At 42.7% G+C, this 18316-nt stretch overlaps 1 protein-coding gene across 1 annotated transcript in view; it reads right to left on the reverse strand.

The window, feature by feature from the left end:
- Nucleotides 1-18316, reverse strand: part of LOC142767077 (uncharacterized) — a 153992-nt gene that overhangs the window by 89811 nt on the left and 45865 nt on the right. The window contains exon 2 of the mRNA XM_075868297.1: nt 13768-13874. Coding sequence (XP_075724412.1) covers nt 13768-13825 — 58 coding nt within the window. The 5' untranslated portion in view covers nt 13826-13874. The remainder of the gene's footprint in view (nt 1-13767; nt 13875-18316) is intronic.

Consider the following 18316-nt stretch of genomic DNA (forward strand, 5'->3'; position numbering starts at 1 on the left):
TTCCAGGTCGGACGTAGCAAAATCCCAAGTTGGACGTAGCAAAATCCCAGGTCGGACGTAGCAAATAGCCAGTAGCAAACTGCAGCTGGGAGTCTCTGTATAATTGCTATTGCAATAAAATAAATTGAAGGTGACATGATGCACGCGTGGTGTTGAGTATAGCGTGCATTTTCAGATTTTAAAAAAGATTAGCTTATTGTTTTATCTTGACGAAGTTTTATAATCCTACTTTAATAAAGACAAGTATAATTATTTGTTTTCCATCACTTGACTCGCGAATCAAGCTCTATTAGTAGCAGAAAAATGTCTGTTTCAACATAACAATACCCTGACAAGGACGAGTTTTCGGCAACGAAAAGGCTTTTACTTCTCATAAATCCCATACGGATTTCCCTGTGGCTTTGCTGCTACAAACTGGCGGTTGTCTTTTGTTTCCTTTTCTTAACGCTTCCCCCACCTTCCGGGTTCAGAAGAACTCATTTGCAAAAAGTCAATGACGTGCGCCATCGGAAAATCCAGAAAGGTGCAGACGAGACATCAATATTTTGGTTTGAGTGAGAACTAAACCCAGGCCATATGCATGGCATGCAGGTGTTCTACCACAGATCCACGCCATTGCTTGTAACTGCTCCGAACAAAAATAAACTGTACATGAACGTCACTTAGTGGCGAAAATCTCCCAACGCACATGAGGTAGCGTGGAAGGCGCGTACTATAATACAAGGCGTCAAAACGTGTGAAATGCATAACGCGTGGGTGAGCTCTTTCATGGCCATGAGAACAGCGGCCAGATTTTGTACGTTTTAGTAGTTATGTTTTGAAATATATATCATGATAGATGCCGTGTAATAATAATAATCAATATAGAAATAATTTATTCTCTTTTTCATTACAATGACTTTGAAAATTTATATTGTGAGCGTTATTTGTGCGTTTCATCTCCGTACATATTCATCATCACCATATGGGCCGGGGTTGTAGGAATCGGGCTAAGCGAACAAAACAAGGGTCTTGAGTTCTCAATGCCGCTTTGCAGGTGGTTGAGAGGGCTGTCCTGTCCCCTAGCCTACTACATGTGGCGCCTCGTGAACTCCAAATACACAACATTCCTGCACTCTGTTCAGATGACCACCTTTGCAAAAAGCTCTCAGTCATATCTAGAGGCCTGATTTAAAAACACTATTGAAGTTGAGGCCTCGCCGACTATCCAGGTCTCTTCGCGGCTAGGCAGGATGTCGAAAACCCCGCCTTCTCGCCGAGCTGCTGTTGGAGAGGACTGGAATCATTAGCCGATAAAGAGTTCGATAGGGTTATCTACATATTTACTGTAAAAGAATTCGAAAAAGGAACAGACTCACAGGCATTCGCCTGCCGCTTTTTGACCTTTCGCAGTCCCCAGACGCCCGGCCTAGGGAAACGGGGTAAGACGTTTTCACCAAGTCGGGTCACCATGTTGAGGTTCATTTGGCCGGCACCTCCCCCAACACACACACACACAAACACACACACACACACACAACCCAAAACATGTATTGTCGGACACGCTGTCACGTCCCGTGAATCATGCTGTCAGCATACGGGAGGTAACGAGTCCGTCATGTCGCTGCCCGGGCCGACCACCCACATTGTCGAACGGTGGTCGCAGGCCAGGTAAATCTAATGGCTTGTGCTTGGAAATCCGGCATTGATTGGAGCGTCGGTAACCTCACAGCCAGAGAGACACAGCGTGATGGTCCAAGGTCCGTATTCGGCGGAAACTCAGCGTTGTGTCTTTGGGGCACAAGGGCGCCACGTGTCGCATTACGACAGTAGTGCTGCGTGGAGTAATTTCAACCACGCGCCTCCCAGTACATAAAAAGGAGCCGGGCGTTTTCGCGCTCCTCCTTATCGCCACTAAGCGAGGCGGCTGCCTTTCTTCTGTCTCCGCGCCCACGGCGAAGGTTGGCACGCCGATCACATCAGCACTGAGAACTGAGTTTTACGCGCCAAAAACAGCTGGACAAAACAATGTTTAGGGCCCCAAAATTTGAAACAGAGGTATCAAAAATTCACAAAATTCAAGTTTTCGAAGAAATACGTATGGGATTTGTGTCTATGACAGAATGGCTAACAAAATTGTTTTAGTTTAAAGTTTTCGCTACATAATAAACTTGTTTATTAATATCTTTTATGTATGCTGGAGAAGGGCAACACAGCACGAAACAGCCAGAGTGCTAATAGCTCAAAATATTTTTTTTGCCTCGTAATATTTTGGGCTAACCACACAGGGTTCATTTCACTTTTGTGTATGAAGACAATCAAGGTCCCTCCACCGTACTTGAAAATATCCGGCAGGCAAAAGGAATGGGTGCACACTGGGCGCTCGCAATCTGATATTCAGATATTTGCAAAGCTGGGTGCGCCAGAAGGAGGTGAAATGTTAGAATGAACGCCGCTAGAGCATCTGACAGGCACGCACCCGACATAGTAGAGGTGACGTATACAACAAAGTCTGGCCCTGCGTACGTCACAGTAGTACGTGTGACACTTCGAGAAATATTCGAGGCGATGTGTTTAATCTGGGATATCTGTTGCCTGAATACAAGTATGAAGGTAGAAAAGAATATCAAAACATAAAATTGGAATCTATGCGCGATACTTTTTAAACTTCGTATCGAATGAGATGCGGTACTAATCTGCCTCCATTTAGTTTCCAGTGGTGTCTTCCCTGTTCTGGCATCTTGCCAATGCCTACATTCACAATGTTGGGCGTGTTTTGGTGAATCATCCCTTGGAAAAGTACCAGCGATGCGGCGCTGTGTATTATGGTGAGTATATATGATCCTTACAGCCTCTGAAAACATGAGCACATATAGGAATCTATCCCACTGAAACAGGCAGTCGAATACATAGAGCGACAAAACGACGCAACACCGCTTGCGGGCACTGCCTGGCATGGGCTTGTCATTCGAATGCACATTACGCGCGCATGGCGTTCTGATGCGTCCACGTCGGGTGACACTCCAGCTCCTAGTTGCTCCTGTACCAAATAGGGCAGAGAACGAATTGGACTTGCGCAGTATACACCAGGTGAGCAGCAAATCTTTCAAGCTACCTTTCTCAAATCAGGTTTTTGCGGCTTGTAATGAAGTCATAAAAAATGTTAGTGGTGCAAAGGTTTTCATTCCGCACGCGGCAACTTCCAGCGCCCAAGCAAAATTTCTAATGCGACCTAGTGAAGCGCCGCCAGAGAAGTAAATGACAAAAAATGAAAACCACGTGCATATCTTTTTTTACCTACAATCAACTTTCGCCTGATGATACTTCACTACTTTACATCCATTCTCCATCATCCTGCGCTTGCACAGAGCACCTCTTGTATCCTACGCATGCGAGCAGATGCCGGGGAGACGCCGAGCGGACGACGTGATGCGTATGAATACATGTTTAGATTATAATCAGCCTTCCTACAAGCTAAGATGCCTTTGAAGTCTTCACAGTTCTGAAAGTAATTTATTAGATGGAGTCTATAGGTTGCACCCCTTAGAGTTACAAAAATTTATTTTAGCCTGGTAACAATAATACTAGTTATACTTGATTCTACTTGAAAATAATATTTGAGGCTGAGTAGCATTTGTATAAGCACCAATTTCGAAGATTGTAATTTAGAGGCAGGTATATGATTTTCGGCACAAATGTCTGAAATAGGCACTTATATGAAATAGGCACTTATACGAAAGCTCTTGTGAACTACTGATTCATGCCTATATATCGAAGTCGCATGATGAGAACGCAAGAAACTAAATATGCAGTTGACTATCCTAGGATCTATAGTCATGTCACATGACGAGCAGAACAATGCGAATCCATCTACCTCGCCCGGGCCATTTGTGGTTCTTTCTTGAACCGTGACCACCCTTTCTTTGATATGAATGTATGTAAGGAGAGGTTAGTGGCGATTCCTGGCTCTAGTCACTCCTCTGCTCTTGCACAACACTCGTCATCGCGTAATAAAAAACAGACACAGAGCCATAGAAACACAATAGTACAACAGTAACGTATTCAAAGTTGCTCAAGAAAGTTTTGTCCAGCAACACAGAATGAAAAAAATATCACGCAATCACGGAATCGGAATGCCCATACGAACGCATGAAAGTTCACTGAAATGTCAGGGATGATCATGTCTCTTGGGAGCACTTCCTTGGGCAACGCCTGCCGGCGAAAGCATTATTTAATTTTTACACTAATTTGTAGCTTTCAGAATAGCAATGCCGAAATCTTATCGCAAATAGTCGAACCCATTGTGTGATCTATGCTTGCGTTTTTAATAGAAACGAGTTAGCCTCATTTTGAAACGCCCACTGAAATGCCTTAAGAAACTAGAAGCGCGCAGTTGGGCTGACTATGGGACTACGTGCGCTCAAGGTTCGGTGACGATGAACACGCCGTTTTTCGATAGAAAGAACTGCAGGTTGTCAAGATTGATTGATTGATTGAATGATATGTGGGATGTAGCGTCCCAAAACCCCCATATGATTATGAGAGACGCCGTAGGGAAGGGCTCTGGAACTTTTGACCACCTGGGAATCTTTAACGTGCGCCCAAATCTGAGTACACGGGCCTTCAGCATTTTCGCCTTCATCGAAACTGCAGCCGCCGCCGCCGCTGGGATTCGATCCCGTGACCTGCGGGTCAGCAGCCGAGTACCTTAGACACTGCACCACCACGACGGGTGGTCCAAAACAAAACGATGTCGATGCTTTGAGCATGACCCTCTCAGAAGAAAGAAAATCATTTCTGTCATAAGCAACCAAAACTTCGAAGCAGATGGACCACAAAGCGAGAGGGTGGACGAATTATAGTATTCACCGGGTACTAGACGAGGCATTATGCACGGCTTCCAAATGTTTTCTGACGCCAACAATACTTGCTTGACGTCTGCAACGTCTTGAAGGGTTCCCTGTCTACGTTAGGCTACGGAAAACGTTCATTGTACCCCTACTATAGGAAAAAAAACATATTTTAGGCAATGCTCGCACTAATGATCAGTCAGGAGTGCAGGGCTCTCCAACAACATAAACATCGCGAGTTTCGAAACTTGATGTCTTGTCCTTACGTGGTAGTTTAGTGTCTAAAATACTCGGCTGCTGACCCGTAGGTCGAGGGATATAATCCTAGCAGCGGTGACTGCATTTCCGACGGCGGCAAAAAAGCTAAGCTGTAAGCCCGTGTGTTCAGACTTCTGACTGTAGGCCCACGTGTTCAGACTTTGAAAAGCCTCAAGTGGTCGAAATTTCCGCAGCCCTCCACTGAGGCGTTTCTTATAAACATAAGGTGGTTTTGAAAAGAAAACTCCTCAAATCAATGAAATCAAATTTGGTGTCAGGGGTGCTTTAAATACTGCACTGTAACTGCCACAAATAGGTCCTAACAAACATATATCGGCCAAAATGAAAAGACAAGCATAATGTAATGAAACATACCGGTTAACAACGAAGCGAAAATGTTGTCTGTTCTGGTTTAGTATTTTCGTGATATTTCTGATTCCTTCACCATTCAACTTCTGCACTCGCCGCAGCACTTTATAGCTTTATTTTTGGCCAAGGGTCTAAGATTTTCATTATTGATGGGGGGACCATGTCCAAAGAATTCAGTTTTGTAAAACTTTCTTTCGAGGTACGTCATAATTTTTACATTGCACAGGATTGTACTGAACGTCTTCTTCAGCTTTTCCACATGAGCAGGTAGCACTTTGTGTTTTTCTTATTTTATTCGCAATGACGACGGGTTATTGGCCGCGAGATCAAGCACAGTCACCGCCCGGCAACAACTGGCCGTAATGGTGAAGTGTGGACACGGCCCGGCTAGACTGCACCTGCGCGCGCTTCTTTCCTTACGGCCTTCTCACCCGTTGCGAACACGATGGCAGAGTTTCTGAGTATGTTTAGCCACCAGTAAGCGGTAGGGGCGCAGCAACCCTCACATTGCATCTTCTGACATAGCACAAAGGAGTTTATCGAAGTGAAACGATGTAATAAGGATTCTCGACGAAAAGGAGGAGGGAGATTATTAAAGAAGTCGAGGATAGAGGGAGGATTGTCTAGTAAAGAAAACTAATTTATTAGACAGATTGCCGCCTAATGCAGCTATGTATGTGCTCCTGGATAATACAAGCTGAAACTCAGTGAAAATGTGGAAGAATCGGCTAATGAGAGGCATGATTCAGAAGGCATAAAGCACTGGCAACAATCGGAGAAATAGAAGACCAATGATGCACCAGTTTTGCAAATAGAGAGCACTAAGCACCTTTGGCCGCTGGTCTCGTCAGACAACGACGTCACAATTAAGAGAGGTCACTCACGGAATGACGTTCGTGCCTTACCTTTTCCAGCTATTTCCTATTTTTATTTGTTTTTTCCAAATACATTTAGAGTGTTGTAAGGGTTGATAGCTGCTGTCTGCAGCCTGATGACTGTTTTAAACACGTTCCTTTGTTGTGTATATAATGGCTAAAACACTGCGTAGAAGGAGAAAGAAAGTAGAAAAAAGAAGGCCCTTGCTGCTGAATAACGTTTTCCGAAGGACACACAGAGAGAGGGCTGGTGTGCATTGTGAAGTTATTAGCACCACCTGGAAGTATTGAATCTGGAGACCCCAAGCCCTTTTGAATTGTTTTTACTGCAAGCCACGTCCAAGGAGAATGCAGCTGCTTACGCTCGCAAGCCGCTGGCCCCAGAACAAAAACTGTAGTGGAAATGAGTTCTGCGCTATTTTTCTAGTTCGTAGCACAACATGTTTAGAAATAGAAAATGACAACATTACAACGTTTCGGAAAGTAAGCAGCTGTTTTTCTGAAAAACCTGTACAGGTTCTCTGGTGGCTCATTGCTACAAACAGGTTGTCGTGAATTGCCTTTTATCTCTAGTATGGCTTCGTTTATTCTGGTATTTACCCACTACGGCTGCATTTTATTCGATACTTTGTCAGTGTTCAGTCTGCAGTAATTTTTTGCGTCGAGAAGGCACTCGAGAAAGGCACTCGAGAAGGCAATCGAGAAAGCACAACCTTCAGTTCGCGCATTACGCACATATATATTAGCTGCGTGAACGTCTATTGTTGTGTTACATCACGGGCGCTTCGATCGCCATAGTTCCGTATTGCAAGTCCCGTTCGGGGAAAACACCTGTTGTTTCTTCTCACTAATTACCATACAAAACCACAAAACAAACAATGAGAGCTCCATAATTAGGCTCCACAAAACACAATTAGGGGAAGCAGCCAGACCAGCTCTGTGTGAATAAAAAATTAGATATGGAGTATGACACCTCAGCTTTGCGATTGCGACTTTAACTGAACGCGTGTCACAGAATTTACTGTTCCAACGATGTTTTACGAGTTGAAATTCCAAATATAGGAAGACCTACACACTGGCCCAAGGCTTGCCTCTCAAGCATTACAAGCGGGCGAAGCTTATAATCAGGAACGCCAGCGTATAATATGCATCCAAATTCCAGCATCAGCCGAAAGTACATGCAGTATATTGATAAAAGTGTTTGCTTCACAAGCCAAATCGAATACGAATAATCTTGCGTAACAAGCCGACCACCCAAACACCCTTTTTTGATACGTATTCAATGTGTTCCAAGGCAAGGACCGATCGTATAGCACACCAGAGTATGTCATTTGCTCAACTTGCGGAATACACTCTAGATGATAATAAAATGAAATATGAATGGGGTCTTTCAAAGGAAATGACAGTATGAAGATTTTTCGCATATTCGAATGCAGGTGTATTTCATCAAGCCACACTTCTAGAGCTGATAAGTATGCCTGAACCCACTGATATAGTTTTTGAATTGTGTTTGTGAATGTGTTTATTATGTATGACAAAGAAAGTTCTAACATAATTTTCCTCTTAAATCTATCCTATATAAAAATTTTGATGCTAGAAGTATGTTAATAACTGTGTCATTTATTGATGATTTAGCTAATGCATCCACCATTTCAATTAGGAAAATTCTCTTATGCCCTGGTACCCAAATCAATTTAACCAAATTTACATACGGTGGAACATATATTTCAAAATACTCAGTCCGTGGAAGTTGTCAATTGCAGTGAGAGAAGAACACACTGACAGCGAATCAGTTAAAATTATCGCTGTACTATTTGGCGCAGTTAATTTGCGGAGAGCCAAAACTATCGCAAAAAACTCTGCTACAAAAGTGGGTACAAAATCTGGAATGCGTATAAAAAATTACCAATTTACAATAGGAAGAAAATATCCTAATTCCACGTTTTTCTTCATTTTGCTAATCATCTGTCACAATGACTGTTTTTGTTGATAAATGAACCAGATAATCACTGAAAATTTGAAGTGCGGTCCGACATTAGTTTGGCTTGTTTTGGAAAAATTTCATCAAACTGTATTTCGATGGAGCTTTCGCTATCACTGATCGGAGATACCGCACTTATTTGGACATTTAGGTTGTCATTTATCTCTGTATATAAAGAACTTCATACGTGTGAAATCTTGGCCAATATGCTCCAAAAAACAACCCACGCTGAGAGATAAAAACTGTTTTGATACGCCTCGCTTGGGATTCATAGAGTTTTAAAAAGGATTGTACCGCCCATAGTTTGAAACTTGACTAAAGTGATGGGAGTCTGGCTTCCATATACAAGACTTTATTTAATGGTTACAAATTTAGGAAGACCTACACACTGGCCCAAGGCTTGCCTCTCAAGCATTACAAGCGGGCGAAGCTTATAAGCAGGAACGCCAGCGTATAATATGCATCCAAATTCCAGCACCAGCCGAAAGTACATGCAGTATACTGATAAAAGTGTTTGCCTTCACATGCCAAATCGAATACGAATAATCTTGCGTAACAAGCCGACCACCCAAACACCCTTTTCTGATACGCATTCAATGTGTTCCAAAACAAGGACCGATCGTACAGCACACCAGAGTATGTCATTTGCTCATCTTGCGGAATACACTCTAGATGATAATAAAATGAAATATGAATGGGGTCTTTCAAAGGAAATGACAGTATGAAGATTTTTCGCATATTCGAATGCAGGTGTATTTCATCAAGGCACACTTCTACAGCTGATAAGTATGCCTGAAGCCACTGATATAGTTTGTGAATATTGTCATTCACAGCGAAAAATGCGATTTCATCCACATAAACGTATGTGTGTAAGTTTTGATGTCGTGGTATAGAACTCATTAGTATATTGAATAATACAGAAAGAGCTGCCCCTGGCAGAACGCCTCGCGTTTGCGCGTACGTAGAAGAAATGCCACTTCGGGAACAAAAGAATGTCCGATTACAAGAAAATTCCTCAATCTATACCGTAATGTGATTTGGGAGCGTCATGTTGTGTACACTGCATGCTCAACGCTGTCATACGCTTCCACGATGTCCAAAGTTACTAATGCGGCATACATCATTTCACGCCGAGCTAACCGAATCCGACTCGCAATATCTTTATGTGCATGCCATATTGAGCACCCTGATCTAAAGCCGATTTGAGAGGGATTTAGAATACTTTTTTCTTAATGAACTTTATTATACGAATGTTTAACACACGCTCAATCAATTTCCCAAAATTAGAGGTTAGCGCAATGGGCGTAATGTTGTCAAGTTCATACCCTTTATCTGGATTTTCAAGCAGTGGTATGACATAAGGTAATTTCATGATTGACTGATTGATTGATTTATATGTGGAGTTTATCGTCCCAAAACCACCGTATGATAATGAGAAGCGCCGTAGTGGAGGGCTCCGGAAATTCCGACCACCTGGGGTTCCTTAACCTGCACCCACATCTAAGCACATGGACCTACAACGTTTCCGTCTCCACAGGAAATGCAGCCGCCGCAGCCGGGATTCGATCCCGCGACCTGCGGGTCAGCAGCCAAGTACTTTAGCCACTAGACCCCCGCGGCGGGGCTACCTTAACTATTTTCCAAGCCGGAGGGAGCTATGCCATTCTCATTGAATAGTGGATAGCCTCAAAATCTCTCGATATTGTTTAGTGAGTAATTTTAACAAGGCCGACGTGACTCCGACAAGGCCCGGAGCCACTGATGTTGAGCCATCTACTACCTTTGTTAATTCAGAACTGGAAATTTCAAAGAAGCCGCTGTCACTTGGGGCATGCTTTGGCGGTGAGGATAGCTAAAAAGAAAAGCGCTGTTCTAACCCCCTATTAATAATATCTAGGGAATTTTTTATTTCTTCCGGAGAGAATGTATTAGACTGTGTGATCAGAGCTAGCGGTATCATTTTCTTTTTACGGACAAATCTATAGAGTGCGCTCTTGTTGTTTGATTTAAATAGATATTCAAACGTCCGCATGTTGTACCTTTCTTTTGCTTGTGAAACTGTTCTTTTAAAAGCTCTAGCATAAAACTTGTTCTCCTTCCAGTTTTGAGGGCATTTATTTAATAACAGTTTTTTCCAGGCTGCCTTTCTACTTTTGTAGCCCCTGGAACACTAATCATTCCACCACGGTGAATTAGTGTTCTGCTTCACAGATGTGATCGTCAATTCAGATTTTCCGCGGGAATTCTGTAGAAGTGCAAATGTGCATGAATTTTGACTTGATGCTTGTATATAACAGAGAATTGAGTGAAGAAAGCAAATACTCTTTAAATTTAGTACAATTTATAAACGTACGTACATTGGAAGCTACAGATACTACCGGTCTTCTTATTTCATAAATGATCGGCTTATGGTCGCTGTTTCTTGCACAGTTAACTACGGACTAACCCGAAACATTAAGGCAGACACTTGCAAAAGTAAGATCCAATGAAGAAGATGTGTTACACGTTAATAACGTTGGGCTTCCTGAATTTAAACAGGTGAGGTTGTTATCTTGAGACCAGTGCCACAAACAGTTACCACACGCATCAGATTGTACACCCCATGTCTCATGATGGGCGTTAAAATCTCCTGTTAATAAAATATTTTTTCCACACGTGCAGTTAGGGTGTCGAATGGTCTGGTATTATGTACGCCAAATAGAAAATAAACATTTGCTATTGTAAATGTGTACTGAGAACTCAGTGTTATCTTTATAGCTAAAACTTCCAATTCCGGTGACGGAAGCTTAAGGTTACCTTAGCTTTATGGCAAAGGCTGTTTGATAATAATATGATTATTCCACCACCTCTTGAAGGGCGGGCTAGCCTAAACGAATGCCAATTTTTGACCTAAAAGCTGTTGTCTGGATTAAGCCGTGCTCGTGTAACAATATAAATCAGTATTTAGCTGAGAACTAAGGCAGTGTATATCAGTAATTGCAGCAAATATAGAACGATAATTCCGCTGCAACACTTTTAAAGATGCTATTTTGTTGCAGTAATCGTTGCGGAGACAAATTGATCCAAAATACTCTCCTTCAAAAATTTACTGGTCGGATTCATGTTTGATTTCGCCTGTCGGTACGAAGGGTTGGCATGGTTCAGTGGGGATCGGCTACGTTTTAGAGTACGGGCATCAATTGTCACATAAGTAGATATGTTCAATCCATAATGGGTTCCTGATCATCAGCCGATGATCATGCATCGGAGTCATTGCAGCTATCAGAGGCATCCACTTTATCACACACCGGATTTAACTAATTGGCGGTAGGGTGTATGTATGACTCGAGAGGACCGCTTGGTTGTGGGGATATGAGCTTCGCAATTTGATTGCTTAGAACTTGAGCAATACATTCGGAAATGCTGACAACTCGTTGTTCCATCACCCTAGCCATTGCTTTTTCAACAGCTACCTCGGCTACTCATGCAATGCTCGTCTCTATGAACGTTTGACATGCAGTAATGCCAACCTACCTATACAGTCATTCCTTAATAATAGCCATTGTCATCCTTCTAGAGCATCTCCGATTATCAATGATCTCAAGAACGTGCATTTATTGTTGTCTAATTGGACCATCTGAGTAGTAAGCAGAATGTTGTGCTCCACTAAAGCAACACATGTCCTCTTGTGCCGCACATTCACAATTTTTGTGGACTATGCCGCATTTGCTGCATCACCCCTTTGAATTACAGCCACCAGCACCATGACCAAACCTCCAGCAGTTCCGGCATTGTAACGAACGAGATGCCAATTGATATACTCGACACATCGGGGGCCACGATTTAATCTCAGAAGGACGTGAGGTGCCAGCAAAAGTCGCAATCACGGACTTTGTTGCGACGCGCTTGTTGTGAAAAACTCAATTGCATCGATAAACTGCCATCACACCTGCCACAGAGAGCTCTTCAGCAGGGCTCAGCTGCACGTCTACACCTCGTACGATTCCTTTTGTGCAAGCTAGGTGAGGCAGAACTATGCACTCCTCCGAAGTGATGCGAAGGACGAACATTTGTGAAGGTCTCTTACGCATTCCTGGTCTGACCATCGGCACACTATCCATCGCGACCAATCTGCCGCACGTCAGTTATGGTCTGGTAGTTAGGGGACACTGCGTGAAGGTGTTCTTGAATGGCGTTGGGGTTATTGAACTTAATCAAGTGACCATCCAAAGGTACCAGCGTGATGGGAATGCTGCTCACACCACTGCGGAGAAACATGTCAAGAGGAAGGTCATCATGCCACAGAGAGGCCGTCCATGGGGAGCGGTCGTGACGAGGGCAATTTCCGGACATCAGTATGCCTTCAAGAAGCCATGCAAGAAAAAGAAGCTGATCCAGCTTTAAACAACAGATAAGGCACTAAAGATCCCATAAGACAAGAAGACTACGCGGTACTTAACCAATCAAACCAGCAAGTACACTCGCCGACAAAGGAACAGCTACCGAATCGTAGGCCTCCTTTTCTGGGTCGAGCGCACTTGGTGAGAATCACCATGTCGTGTTCGTCTTGTGCTAGTAGGAATATCATGCTTTGGAAAAGTCCAAAAACACTGCATCGCCTGGACTTCTCATATTTGCTAATTTGAAAAAAAAACATCTGTCACCTCAGCTAACTGTGTTTTTGTGGATTACACAGCCGTAAAGCAGTCTTGATTTTCATGAACTGAAATATCTCTAGAGTTGTCATATTTACGTTAAAATATGTTCTAGCCGTTTTGACATTGTGGATATGAAGAAGAAATCATTTACTCTAAAGGGGGCCCGGTTTCGAGGATCGGCATTATTCTTGCAGGGTGCCATTCGTCGGGTATCACGCATGATCTTAACAAATTTTAGCATGATATATATATATATATATATATATATATATATATATATATATATATATATATATATATATATATATATATATATATATATATATGTATATATATATATATATATATATAAATATATATATATATATATATATATATATATATATATATATATATATATATATATATAGATAAATGTGATCTGCTGTTAATAATAATTACCTGTTCAGAAAAACATTTTACATTTTTTCCTGAACTGACCACCTTTTGATGTCTAAATTAGTAAGAAGGTTACTAATGTCATTGTTGTCTCAACTTACATCTGGCATTGGATTACGTTGTGTGTAAGCATTACAACATCTGCAATGGTCCTATGGAAGCGTACCACCTAATTTGCGTGTACTTATACCAGCAGAACATGTTAAACTTCCACACATTTAGGTTCATTTACACATGATATTGCTTGATTGTTTTTATGCGCATCTATTTATACACGCAAAGTAGACCAACAATAAAGCAGAAGGCATCTGAGGGAACTTGTGCATATGAATGATTAAACTATTAATTTTTTCAGCGCTTTAAGAGGAGTGTATACTCACCGCTTGTCTCCTTCGTGTGAAGCATGATGAGGAACATTATAATAAGGTTACAGTTCATAGAGGATAAATGATGCGTTAAATACGTTGCTTGAAATGTCAATCTGCAACTATCATGACAAAAAGAAAGCAGTTAATAACAAAACAAAGCACAGTTCATGCCCTTAGATTAAGCGCCAATATTGATATGTAATATAATTTATTTTCCTTTGCCTACACAAAGCACACAGACACAAACTACATGTACACTGACACCACATTGATGTTTTCACAAGATGTATGGAGCCATCACGGAGTAAGAAATCGCCAAAATTGTTTTATTGTTGGGCCCAATGTACACCAGTCAAAATGCTCCTTTTTCTGCTAACGCTGATTTATAATACATCTTACTATGTGGCAACCAAGTGTACGTAGCGAGTACGGTGAACAAGATGCTGGAAGTATTTCTGATAGCAAGAATACCGGCACATTACCAGCGCACGCAATTGATGACCACGTAGTCTGGTGTATACTGAAATTACCCCAAAAGCACGAGCTTAGTATGAAAATAGCAGCAGCGCTGCTGCATTCCCAGTATTGACTGAAGTCCGTATAAAGTTATTGTACTGTGACACAAATTTTCGTCCCCCGGAACTGATACAGAAGAAACTGATTCTGGAGAGACAATGGTGTTTTCGTTGCTGGTTGGAAGAAAGAACAGCCAACCACACTTAGTAAACATGAAACACTTTGAATAATGACGCACACGAATCATTATCGAATGAATTCAAACGGGTAAGTTTCGCACAACAGAACATAAATCAGCGGGTACTAGAGCAAAGAATGAAACAAAGATTTTGTTGTTTTTGTGAGCTTTACTAGTTATTATTTTTTAACTTCCAGGTAGATATATATTATTTTTGCAGCCAGTGAAATCTCAAATGAAAGTAATGGAAGCATATGCTTGAAATCTATGAACTATTTATTTTGGTTGGAATCCTCATTAGCAAAATATACAATGCTTTCGAAGTAGGACTTGTAGCAGGATATTTTGACCTAGTTCTCGAACACCGTAGTATTTTCAGCAAAGTAGCCTAGTGCAGCCACTCGCAGCATGTTGAGATTAAAACGCAGTAATTATGCATAAGGAGGAGGAATGAAAGAGGAAGGACATGGAAGTTAGCCAGGATTATGCATAGGATTTGTTTAGTCCTATGCGGAGTGTATTCTGTTTTTTCCCACTCTTCTGTAATACTGGCCAAAACAACTTCCGATAACACACGTGCACATTGCGCTTAGGGGGACATATCTCGTAGCAAAACAAGGCAAGCCATCTATGACACTTCGTGTTCGTCCCTGACTTTGACCAATGGGAGAAGGCGGCCAGTTGTAAAAACACTGCACCTAGCAGGGGCGTACTTGTGCTTGCTGAAGCATGCAAATAATAATTTTTCAACATTCACTGTATCATCGCAATCGTTCGCGAAATGCATACTGCACTGTGAAAGAGGGCAACACGCCGTGCATTAATACGTCCATCTGATGAACGTAAACGTAGGCGATTTTGTTGACTACCTCATATGTCTTTATCGTCAAGTTCACGTGAACTTGGAAAGAGTTAAGAAGTTTCTAGACATTTCGCATCATGCCCGGAGACATCGTTCGTGTTTTGCCTAAAGCATACACTATTAACAGAGGACTGCAACACAGTATTGCAATCTACTACGGGCAAGCGAAGCCTGTCTCGCAGAGACTGACTTGATATCTGGCAAAAGCAGTTTTCTTCTGGCCCACACACGTACTATTGCCTCTAAACCACTCCAATAATTTTACCGCACTGGAAGTTATTGTTTGATCTCCGCTCTTGAGAATATTCTAGTTCAGCAAGCTATACACTAGAACACAGCAAGCTCAGCGCTTGCTGCTATACTGAAAAGCGCGTGGCACTGGCTGTTGCAAGCGTGGTGAAGCAACACTCTCAAATGCCAGGCGAGCAGACGCTCTGCAAATCACACGCGAAACTTCACAACTCGAGTCCGGCTGTAAACATGCTTCGCGCTGTTCCTGTGCTAGAATATTATGCTGATTTCATGTGAAACGTCGAGGAGACCTTCCTCGACACTCCGGAATGTCTGCAGCATGCGCATTGCAGACTACGGAAGCAGCTTCATCAGGATTGTACTATTGCGATTGAAAGAAACGCGAACAGCAAAAAGCGTTGCTTTCGACTCAGTTGAACTGCGGCGTGCCTTGGCTGTGACAAGGCAGAATTTGTGCTGTATGCCGGCGTCAACGTAGCGCTAGAATCTAGTTCCAACTTACGCTCATGTACCGCATGTGTATCAACTGCCAGCCCTGCTGGGCAGTCGGAACACACACGCGCTGCAAAAGTGCCAGCCATGGAACAAGATCTTAAAATGCTACGGTGACGCCGGCCGAAAGCACGTGTAGATTCACCTAGTGACAGTCAAGGCATGTCGCAGTTCGACCGAGTCGAAAGTCGTGCTTTCCGCGCCCTTCACGAATTGCGATAGTAGGCCATTGCAGTTGTACTAAACACGCGCGGTGCATGCATCCACGCGTGAGTCGTAATACGTATATCTTATTATTGACATGCGGCCTGCGAAAGAGTATGGCAATAGTTTTGTGTCTCATGCTACAGGCATACTGCACGCAAAGCGCTGCTTTAAAGGGAAACAGCTGGAGTCACGCTTGAATAAACGCAATAAGTATACTTAGTTGTATACTTCACTGGTCTCGTAGTTTTTCCTGCAGTTTGCGATTATATCCTAAAGCGGTGGAGCTCGGCGTTTTTCGTTGTTGACGTTAATCTGTGAAATCGCAAAACACCGCACCAGCACGATTCCCACGATGCGCTGTGAACTTCACAGGCTGTGCTCAGCAATCTCTTCCTCTTGCGCTGGTTCTTGTCGCATCGGATGACAGTGAAGTGGTACCCAGATGACATTTTATAAGCGGGCGCAGCGTGAACAGGCCCTTTTTTCGCATTTTGAGCTCCCAGAGCCAGTGCATTCCATGCTAGTGAGGCGCACCTTGGCTGTTTCAAACACATTATCGCGTCTCTGCGAGCGAGTGTATACCACTGAAGACTCCTGGGTGCGAGATTAGCATGCTCTCGTCTATACATTCCGGTGCTTTCCAGCAATATTATCCCACCTCTAAGAGAGATACGGATACCATTGCATACCAAAACTTGACACGCTCTCGTCTTTCGCAAGCGTTGACTATTTGGTGCCTTGAGCTACGTCTCCTTACAGCGTAAACCAGCGTCTAGAGCATTCCTGCACTCTCTGGAATCTGCTGTCAAGTGCGCTCGATCACAAAGTTTAGTGAACTCGTGTTCTATGATTTTAGCAAAGGCAGCCCTGCCTCATATCACCTATTCTTAAAGTTTGTTATAAATTTCTGAATCATTTGATACTAGGGGCAACCAAGAGCGATAATATTTTTTTTTCAAACAGAAGCTCATGCCCCTTTGTGCTGAAAGAAGAAAGGCAGTCACAAACATACATCTTGAGGTTTCTAGCCCGGCAACTATCAAGGTGACTGATACCTTCGACAGTCGCTCTGTCCACGTCAGAAAAAACTGAGGGCAGGAACTTTTGGCAAGCGGGCGCTAATTGTATTCCCTTCAGAGATATTCTCTACATATAATCAAGCACTGCACAGAGTGGATATCATACCTGGCGCAACTGAAGTAATAGGCACGTTCTCGTTAAGCATTGTAATTGTGCACGGTCAACGTCATGACTTTAGTGTAAGCGTCGTATTTGACTGGGGCCATACGCGTATCACCTGGGTGGGCAAGAGAGGCGCGAGCCTCCCCCCCCCCCCCACTGAGAAAAGTGTGGGGGGGGGCTGAGCCCTTAACTTTTGATAGTTGTCACTCTTTCTACGTGCTGGGGAACCCAGCAAGTAAAGGTGAAGGTTTCCATCGCAACAGTAATCTCTATTATGTTCTTACGGGAGAATAAAAATGGTACGAGGCAATGTTACAACATAGTGAAATTTCAAAACATTTCCTCTGTGATGCTTTTCCATTTGGGCTCTTCGTGGTGCGGGTCGCCTATGTGATGTTTTTGCAACCTTCTTCGGCGTAGTATTTCAAAGCAGGTAAGCGCTGAACAGGGGCCCTACGATATTGCGTCACTTGTTCGTGCTTTTATTCTGCTGTGACTTGCTGATGAAGTTACGGATGGGAACGAGCACATTCTTAAAGACCGGTCAAAGCGTTTGCCGCTTCCGGAAAATAATTTTCTTCAAAAAGGATATATCGTCACCGCTGCTCTGTCGAAACTGTTGCGAGCCGATGAGTGTGACGAATCGTTTTGGACGCCGAAATAGGGCTAAGGCCGCAATTTCTCAGTTAAACCGTGATTGAACTTGGTGGAACCTTAAAAAGCGAGTTGTGTGACCTCTGCGTATGTAAAGTCATATCAAAGTGCAGCGGATCAAGGAGATTCTCTGTTGATATATATATATAAATATATATATATATATATATATATATATATATATATATATATATGTATGTATATATATGTATATATAT

This window comes from Rhipicephalus microplus, chromosome 7 (assembly GCF_043290135.1).
Source record: "Rhipicephalus microplus isolate Deutch F79 chromosome 7, USDA_Rmic, whole genome shotgun sequence".
NCBI lineage: Eukaryota > Metazoa > Arthropoda > Arachnida > Ixodida > Ixodidae > Rhipicephalus > Rhipicephalus microplus.